This window comes from Notolabrus celidotus, chromosome 8, assembly GCF_009762535.1.
Source record: "Notolabrus celidotus isolate fNotCel1 chromosome 8, fNotCel1.pri, whole genome shotgun sequence".
Classification (NCBI taxonomy): Eukaryota; Metazoa; Chordata; class Actinopteri; order Labriformes; family Labridae; genus Notolabrus; species Notolabrus celidotus.
This window is the reverse complement of record NC_048279.1, coordinates 4322226-4332399: the sequence shown is the minus strand read 5'-3', so window position 1 is coordinate 4332399 and position 10174 is coordinate 4322226. Positions and strand designations below refer to the sequence as shown.

The 10174-nt window shown below is 44.0% G+C and overlaps 1 protein-coding gene across 2 annotated transcripts in view; it reads left to right on the top strand.

Annotated features, from left to right (window-relative positions):
• myot (myotilin) overlaps positions 1 to 10174 on the top strand; it is a 32076-nt gene that overhangs the window by 20129 nt on the left and 1773 nt on the right. For both annotated transcript variants that reach the window (XM_034690974.1, XM_034690975.1), the window contains 7 exons: positions 1003 to 1153; positions 1520 to 1621; positions 2524 to 2561; positions 2924 to 3062; positions 3215 to 3422; positions 3518 to 3683; positions 7851 to 7984. In XM_034690974.1, the coding sequence (XP_034546865.1) occupies positions 1003 to 1153; positions 1520 to 1621; positions 2524 to 2561; positions 2924 to 3062; positions 3215 to 3422; positions 3518 to 3683; positions 7851 to 7984 (938 nt within the window). The remainder of the gene's footprint in view (positions 1 to 1002; positions 1154 to 1519; positions 1622 to 2523; positions 2562 to 2923; positions 3063 to 3214; positions 3423 to 3517; positions 3684 to 7850; positions 7985 to 10174) is intronic.

The window sequence follows — 10174 nt, the reverse complement described above, 5'->3', positions numbered from 1 at the left end:
TCATCATCCATCAATCCATCCATCCAATCAACCATCCATCCGTCCATCCATCCATCCATCCATCCATCCATCCATCCATCCATCCATCCATCCATCCTCTATCCATCCATTCATCATCCATCAATCCATCCATCCAATCAACCATCCATCCGTCCATCCATCCATCCATCCATCCATCCATCCATCCATCCATCCATCCATCCATCCATCCATCCATCCATCCATCCATCCATCCATCCATCCATCCATCCATCTATCCATCCATCCTCCATCCAACCATCCATCCTCTATCCATCCATTCATCATCCATCCATCCAATCAACCATCCATCCATCCATCCATCCATCCATCCATCCATCCATCCATCCATCCATCCATCCATCCATCCATCATCCATCCATCCATCCATCCATCCATCCATCCATCCATCCATACATACATACATACATACATACATACATACATGTCCATTCATTCATCTATCAATCCTTTTATCCATCCATCCATCCATCCATCCATCCATCCATCCATCCATCCATACATACATACATACATACATACATACATACATCCACCCATCCATACATCAATACATACACGTCCATTCATCCATCCATCCATCCATCCATCCATCCATCCATCCATCCATCCATCTATCCTTTTATCCATCCATCATCATCCATCCACCTATACATGTTCATTCATTCATCTATCAATCCTTTTATCCATCCATCCATCCATCCAATCAAGTGGATGTTATCCATGATATGGTCACATGACTTGAGCAAAGGTAAATGTCATTGGTTGAGAGGTCAAACACAGTCAGAGAGGTTGTTGATGTATCACAGGGCTGTCCTCTGTAACACACGTGGAAGACAAACATTTTCAAATCCTGAAATGCTGACAAAGGTTTCTTACAGGATCTAAGTTATTTGGTTCTTTTGTTTAAACTTTTCACAGATAGTGCTCTATTTAACTTCTGTCCCTCCATCTGCCCTCCAGCCTTCCTAAACCCATCCTGAAGAAGTCTGTAGCTCCCCGGCCGTCTTCCTCTCGCTCCACAGACGAAGACATCCAAGGCTCCAAAGACGCTCTGATACAGGACCTGGAGAAAAAGCTGCGATCTAAGGACGCAAGGAGACGAAGCAGCCAGGTATCTGTGTGTGTCTGTGTTTTTGTGATTGTGTGTTTGCGCGTGTGTTTGTTTTTTGTGATTATGTTTGTGTGTGTGTGTGTGTGTGAGAGGTGTTTGTGTGTGTATGTGTGTTCACGTGTGTGTGTTCACGTGTGTGTGTCCTGAGAACTAAATGAAAGTGCAGGATCTCATTCTTGTCATCCATCACCCTTCCACAAAGGACCTTTTCCTCCCCTCTTCCCCACACATTGAGTTCATTCACTCTCACAGTTTGTGCTTGTTTGAAGCTAACAGGAAACATAAATGTTTTCCAAAACAAATAACACACTTCCTGTGTGTGTATGAAAACAGCACTTTAACAGTGTAAAGCTTCAATTCCGACAGAAACTGTCCTATGAGGAGCGTATGGCTCGTAGGCTGCTGGGTCCAGACAACGCCAACTACATGTTGGACCAAGACAATCTGTCAGACTCTCAACTCGACCAGGTATGAAAAACAAACCTTCATGAAGCCATGGGACACCTGACCTATTCCAAAGCCTTCAATCTAAACATTTCTAAGAGTGTGCTGAGATTGAACTGATGTGTGTTGCAGCACTGACTGGGCATCAGATATTAATCTTGATCTGGTCCAAAACCTTTTAGTTCTCTTTGTGTCATTAAGTAAAGAGTGCTCATTACTGCGGTCATGTGGGTTTGAGTCGCTGCACAGGGAGCCCATTTCCATCTGAAGGCCTCCCAGTCCAAAGCTGAAAGACCTGGCACTGTATCAGAAAGCCCAGTGAGCTGTGCACTGCTGTCATTATGGCCAGTTACACTCAGCAGGTTCTGTGTGTGTACTTTGTGTGTTGTGTGTGTGTTTCTATATGTGTGTGTGTGTCTGTGTTTAGTGTGAGTGTGTGTGCAGGATTGTTCCGTCAAAAAGCCTTTGTTACTCGCAGGGCTTGCACAATCTATCACACCATCTATTCTCTTCCCTTTCTCATACCACAACACACACACACACACTCTCACACACACACACACACACACACACACACACACACACACACACACACACACACACACACACACACACAAATGTCCTCCGTAGCCAACAAGGTTTGTCAGAGGCTATTTCTAGCCGACTTGCTGGGAACAAGGTCCTTGTCCTGGTGACAACAGGAACTTTGTGTCACATTACACACACAGACACACAGACACACAGACACACAGACACACAGACACACACACACACACACACACACACACACACACACACACACACACACACACACACCACACACACACACACACACACACAAACACTCACACACAGTAATCCATCATGCAGTGTTGGTTCCTTACCTGTCGTTACCTGTGTTAATGTTATCCTGTTTTCTGTTATAGCCAGAATCCCCAGAAGGAAGACACACAGGTGGACTCTGGTAAATATATCTTTTGTTTCAATTCTGCCTGTTCGATTAAAAACAGTGAACTCTGAGAGAGGCTTTATTTACTCAGTCCGGTCAGTGTCAAAGCAAATCTTTAAAAGAAGGTGGACTCAATATAATAGTTGTTATTCTGCTTCTCAGGCTTGTTCACACGTTTTCTTTCAGACTGAAGTTCTGAGTGTCCTATCATTATAAATAAAAGTTACTCATGTTGTAAAATCAGTCGCCTTTCAGATGTTGTGGAAACTGATCCGCCGTCATTGTTAACAAACTGTGTGGTGTCTTGTGTTTGTCACTAGTGGTCCTTCAAAGTGAGGTAAAATGAGGTCATGCATAAATAATGTGTGTCTCTGCAGGGGGAGGCGCCACACAGGGACAGATGAGAGTAGGAATGAGGGCTCAGCTATCCAGGAGAAATGTTACGCTCCTCGCTTTCTGCAGATCCCTGCAGACCTCACAGTGGAGGAGGGACGCTTCTGTAGGATTGACTTCAAGGTGAATCTCTGACTATCACACACTCACATGCATGAACACTCATCATTTAAACATGGTCTTTAAACTTCAAGGTAGGACACCAAAACATTGCACTTATCTGAATTTGAATAAGAACATAAATAAACTCACACTTTGATTTGTTCTGACACCAGGTGGGAGGCCTGCCTACACCAGACGTCTGCTGGTATCTGGATGGTAAAGCCATCCGTCCAGATGACTACCACAAGATGCTGGTGTGTGAAAAAGGGATGCACTCATTCATCATAGAGATCGTGACGGTGCATCACGCTGGCGTGTACGAGTGTGTGGCCAGAAACAGAGCAGGAGAGGGCAGATTCAGCATGAGGCTTGAAGTTTTAGGTAAGATGTCATCCCCTCTTCTTCACTCCACTTCTCCTTCAGGGTCAGACAGAATTTAATGACCTTTGTGTTCAACCTCTTCTTCCAATCTGCAGCTCAGGAGGTTCTCCGTCCTCCCACATTTGTCCAGAAGATGTCGAACTCCAGAGCTTTGGAGGGCGACACAGTCAGGTTAGAGTGTAAAGTGGATGCCTCTCCTTCACCACAGCTCTTCTGGAAGAAAGACAAAGACATGCTGCGCATCGATCCCAACAGAATGAGGTACGCTGCTTCTTCTAAACTTTGAGGTTTTGTAAAGGGGGGTTTGAGACTGATGCTTGTAGGTGTTCATGGAGTGGTGTGATAGGTGTGTCTGATCAATGAAAGTGTTGTGATGTCTGTGAATTTACAAAACGGCATAAGCTTGAATTTATGAAAGGTGTTTTATCTTATTAAAGGTTGGTGGACTGTGATCACAGGGGTGTGGTGAGTTTTAATAGCTTATGTCAGACCATATTGAGCTGTGTCTACAAGTTCAAAGGTCATGAACTTATCCCCTACACCAGGGGTGCATCTGAAAGCTCTTAACTTCAGTCTCCTCTCTCCTCGCTCCTCCGCCAAACTGGAAGTGGCGTCCCAAAGCTCTTAACGCTGCTGGAGGAGAGAGGAGAGAGGAGAGAGGAGACTGATTGGAGGAGGTATAATCGAGGAAACACGAGAGCAAACTTTGTGGAAGTCTTTTCTCTGACAGACACGCCCCCTTATCGAATACCTCTCACTGATTGGACACTGCAGCAACTTCACATCACTTGAGTTTATTAATGGAAAAAAGACGGACCTTAAAACAGTCACTAAGGGTGCCCTGAAACAGACCTTAGAACAGTCACTAAGGGTGCCCTGAAACAGACCTTAGAACAGTCACTAAGGGTGCCCTGAAACAGACCTTAAAACAGTCACTAAGGGTGCCCTGAAACAGACCTTAGAACAGTCACTAAGGGTGCCCTGAAACAGACCTTAAAACAGTCACTAAGGGTGCCCTGAAACAGACCTTAGAACAGTCACTAAGGGTGCCCTGAAACAGACCTTAGAACAGTCACTAAGGGTGCCCTGAAACAGACCTTAGAACAGTCACTAAGGGTGCCCTGAAACAGACCTTAGAACAGTCACTAAGAGTGCCCTGAAACAGACCTTAGAACAGTCACTAAGGGTGCCCTGAAACAGACCTTAAAACAGTCACTAAGGGTGCCCTGAAACAGACCTTAAAACAGTCACTAAGGGTGCCCTGAAACAGACCTTAAAACAGTCACAAAGGGTGCCCTGAGACAGACCTAAGAACAGTCACTAAGGGTGCCCTGAGACAGACCTTAGAACAGTCACTAAGGATGCCCTGAAACAAACCTTAAAGCAGTCACTAAGGGTGCCCTGAGACAGACCTTAGAACAGTCACTAAGGGTGCCCTGAAACAGACCTTAAAACAGTCACTAAGGGTGCCCTGAAACAGACCTTAAAACAGTCACTAAGGGTGCCCTGAAACAGACCTTAAAACAGTCACTAAGGGTGCCCTGAAACAGACCTTAAAACAGTCACTAAGGGTGCCCTGAGACAGACCTTAGAACAGTCACTAAGGGTGCCCTGAGACAGACCTTAGAACAGTCACTAAGGGTGCCCTGAGACAGACCTTAGAACAGTCACTAAGGGTGCCCTGAAACAGACCTTAAAACAGTCACTAAGGGTGCCCTGAGACAGACCTTAAAACAGTCACTAAGGGTGCCCTGAAACAGACCTTAGAACAGTCAGTAAGGGTGCCCTGAAACAGACCTTAGAACAGTCACTAAGGGTGCCCTGAAACAGACCTTAAAACAGTCACTAAGGGTGCCCTGAGACAGACCTTAAAACAGTCACTAAGGGTGCCCTGAGACAGACCTTAAAACAGTCACTAAGGGTGCCCTGAGACAGACCTTAGAACAGTCACTAAGGGTGCCCTGAAACAGACCTTAGAACAGTCACTAAGGTTGCCCTGAGACAGACCTTAGAACAGTCACTAAGGGTGCCCTGAAACAGACCTTAAAACAGTCACTAAGGGTGCCCTGAAACAGACCTTAGAACAATCACTAAGAGCAGGGGTTCCCAAGGTGTGGGTCGGGACCCCCTTGGGGTATAGATTATGTCACGTCACAGCAGAAGTGGATCAAAGTGCTGTGGAATAAAGAAAAGACTCAATGTGAAACCAAACAAGTATGAAAAATAAAGAGATGAGACAAACAACAGAGAAACCACAGCATTAGAAATGCAAAGACAGGCATCTTATTCAGGACAAGTGCACTTGAATACTAGGATGTAAAAGTGAGTTTGTGCAAGCAAAAGTGATGTCGCCTTTGAGTTTGAAATGTTTAGAAGATCTCAGAGGCCTGGGGGTTCTTTAAGGGACTTAGGAGGCCTGTTATAAACGGGGGAGCACGCCATTCAGGGCTTTGAAAACAAAACCTTAAAATCAACCCTGAAGTTAATCGGAAGGAGGAAAGCTATGAAGGAAGTGATGTGATCCCTCCTCCTGGAACCAGTCAGAAGCCTGGCTGCAGCGTTTTGCACCAGCTGCAGGCAGGAGACCGACTGACTGACTGATCCTTGTGTACAGTTACAATAATCAAGACAGGACAAGACAAAAGCTTGGAGTACTTTATCAAGGTTGTTTTGAGAAAGGATGAGTTTGAACTTTGAGCTGAAAGAAACAATTTTTCACTGCTGTTTCCCTCTGTGACTCAAAAGGTTGACTTGATAATTCATAATACTTGAAACATGGTAATGCAGGCTAAGAGCTCTACCTTTGAATCACCTCCACTCACAGAAATGAAGGATACGTGTAATTAATTCCAATTAATAACTCTAAAGACTGGAAGTAATGTTGTAATCACTTGACAGGCTTTTGTGAAGGCTGAGCTTTCACATTTGCAGCTTGCTCATTGGAAACATCTGAAGGATGTGACACAAAGTGAGATTAATAATGGGTCAGAAGGGTGCTGGTGGCCTAGCGGTCTAAGCGCCCCACATACAGAGGCTATAGTCCTCGTCGCAGAGGTCAATAGTTCGACTCCTGGCCGTGACCATCACTTACATGTCTTGCATGTCTTCCCCCACATTTCCTGTCTCTCTTCAGCTGTCCTATCATAAAAGACACAAAAGCCCCAAAAGTATTTTTAAAAAACTAATAATTATAATTGGTTAGCAGGGTATGTTAGCTTAGCACCAGTGTCATCAGCACCAACAAGAAGTTGTTACTAATGGTGCACCACACACACACCTGGGCCCGTATGCATGTCCAGCCATTAGCTGTGAAAACGGGCCGCTTTGTACTAATGGTGAAAAAAAAGAATGTATTAGCGGTCTGCATGAGCCAGGTTAACACCCCAACAAAGCATTACATTTAATGGAGGTAGATCCCACCATTACAGGTGCTAACAGCAGGATTAACTCACCTGTTAGGCTGTTTAAAGGATGGAGGACATCGTGCTCATGTGTTACCATTTAAGACCAAATATAAAATGCAAATAAAAGTACTTCTGTGGGTTATTTCACATGAATGAATTAGAACCTAATTCTTAGGTAACCTACCAGCAATACTGTGAAGTGAATCCTTCCCAAACAACTCTGTTAACAAGTCCTCATCCTTCAATGGGGGAACAGGTGGTCCTCCACCTGGACCATGTTGGTGGCGGTGCTTGTTGTGCAAAGCTGTTTTCCTGTTGCTTATTTTATTTTTCTGGTCTTCTACTGTGCGCTCAGAAACATCACACACATTTACCCGGTTCAAGATCTGAAGCCAAACTTTCCCTTTCTCCTTGTTTGTTATCTTTGATGATTGACTTGCTGATAACAGCTGTTTGCTCATTCTGTATTCTTGTAATCAAATGTCAATTTCTCTTGGTGTTCTCTCAGTCACACTGGTACCGCTCACCATGTTTATTGTTGTTTATGCGTAGTAGGCATGCACAGTTTGAATTTGTTCGATAGTGATTTTCCAGGAGGTTCCCTGGACATATGACGTTTTGCACCAGCCTCACTTTCATGGCGCAATTAGTTAATTGGCTAATTATTTGCAGTCGTGCATGCGGCTAATGCTATGGCCAAATGGGCTGTTCCAAAACGGTACTTTAAGGCTAATGGTCCCGTTTGTGTAATGGCTGGACGTGCATGCGGGCCCTGGTTGGGAGAAGGCTTGATCAGAGATCTAGATCTGTGTGTAATCTCAGTGTAGGAACAATGTGGATATGAGTGTGATGAGATGAAGAGTGCTTTGAGTGGTGGGTGGAGAAGAAAACTGATGATGAAATCAAAAAGTGACTCTTGTCAAAATAACAACCTGCCTCTAGCTCCTCTGGGTAAAATGCTAATCTAAGTGTGATGTGATGTGTGAACGTGTGATGATGATTTGTACTCTGTGTCTCTCTACAGTCTGTACCAGGACGGGTCGGGCCGTCAGTGCCTGCTGTTAGAGAGGCTGACGAAGGCTGATGCTGGTTGGTACACTCTCTCTGCCATCAACGAAGCCGGCATGTCCACATGCAACGCCAGGCTGGATGTCGGGAGTAAGTGCACTGTGTGTTCATCTTCCTGTGTTTAATTCAGAGGGTTCAGCTTTCTGTTACCATAGAAGCACAAAAACACTCAGCCACATGCAGCAGATGGAGAGTGTTGTTCATTCAACGCCATACTGAATCCAGCTGTATCACCTGGAACACAACAAACACACAAATGAATGCTGTGTTATGTGATCAACGGGAACTTGATGAGGCATGGAGGAGCTGCTGGGTTTGTCTAAGGACTGAGTGAAAGTATGGAGTCCATTCAGGATAAGAGAGAGCTCAATGAGGAGACTACAGAACAGATATTAGATTTCACACCATCTGCTCAGTGGAGATGGAGCTGAGTGACAGCACTGACCTGACCCTCTGTTACACATGAGCAGGACACGGTACATACCTGGAAGAGCATTTCCTAATCTGCAAACACGCCTTAGGTGATGTGGGGGAACGAGAGCACCTAACAATGTGAGAACAGGATGTACAAGAGTTACACATTTTTAAGTCATCATTGCTTAATCCATTCATTTAGCTTTGATATCAGAACATTTAGACTTAAACTCAACATGTTTCAACATGCAGCACCAGGCAGTCAGAGAGCAGATGTTAAACCACGAAGAGAGCCAGACTTTGTCTCTACTTATGAAGGCTGCTTCCATTTGTGGCGCTGAGCCATGCCATGCCATGCTGTCCTGTGCCGTGGCATCCAGGGCAGAGGAGTTATTTTCAGACACCTGTCGTGAGAGGAATGTTTAGCCTGAGGGAGACTCTGCTGCTGGTGTTATTCATATTATTTTATAAATAACCCAGACATACGGAGGTTTCATATTTCACATGAAGGTTCAATAATCTACAGGTGAATTCATATTTTATGCTTAAATGTGAGTTCTATATTTTAATTGATTTATTACAACTGTCCTACGCCACAATGAGGGCTAAGTTCCAAGCAACAGCATGCAGCGCTGTTAATGAATTCATTCTATTTATTTATTTAAAGGGACAGTGCATATTAATGATCATTTCAGCACAGCATCCATGTAAATATGCAAATGTTAGCGATAAGGCTATTCTTCATCTGTAGTCCCCGGCAGGTGAAAACAGAGTTCATAACAAAAGATAGAGATAAATAACAACAGATGAAAACAACACATCATGATACCATGACTGTGAAAACACAGTCCATCACAAGACTACCACATATACAATATTGTGCAAATAAGCGCATTAGGTTCAGGTTCAGGTTCAGGTTACTTTATTTGTACCTGTAGGTAAACTTGTTTTGCAGCCAGTGAGATGTTAGGTCGATACAAAATTACAAGATAGATATCAGACAGAACAATCTACTTAATGTGCAAAACATACAAAAAATATCTTAAAACTAATCTAACACTAAAAATGGTAAAATGAATAGACATGATAAAATGATAAAAGTGCTAAAGGTTCCATTTAAAACGCATATCAGAGAACAGTCACCCAATAAAAACGATAGAATCACATGAATAAGACAGTCTGGGCTCAAGTCTTAAAATTGGGGGCTGACTTTGTGTGAGAAAATAAAAGCTATTGCTTGTTCAGCTCAGTAATAGCAGCAGGAACAAAGCTTTCCTTGTGATGCTGTGTCCTGCACCTTGGGACTAAAAAACGTCGTCCAGAGTGTAGAAGCTGGAAATCACTGTGCAGAGGGTGTGAGGCATTATTTAAAATAGAGGTGGCTATCCACTGTACCTGTTTAGTGTACAGGGATGCTGTGGATGCCTATGGCTCAACAATCAACTTGCTTGACCATTTAACTATCTGGTTTAAAGAGTTCCCTTCCTTCAGAGATATTTGGCCAGACCATGAGACTAAAGAAAAGGACACAACAGATTTGATAAAAGCATGGTGGAACATGGTCATGATTGTTCGATCAATGTGTAAGAAAGCTAATTTCCTCAAGCAATGCAGACGCTGGTGAGCCTTTTTACAAACTGCTGCACAGTTTGCCTCAAAGTTCAGTTCCATGTCAATGACGGTCCCAAGGTATTTGTAAGTTTGCACAGACTCGATAGGCTGACCCTTGATTAGAGTCACTTCACTCATGTGATTATTCCTTCTGAAATCAATGACCATGTCTTTGGTTCTAGAAACATTGAGCTGAAGGTACGACTCCTCATACCACTCAATAAACTGATCAATGGCTGGACTGTGGCTGGTTTC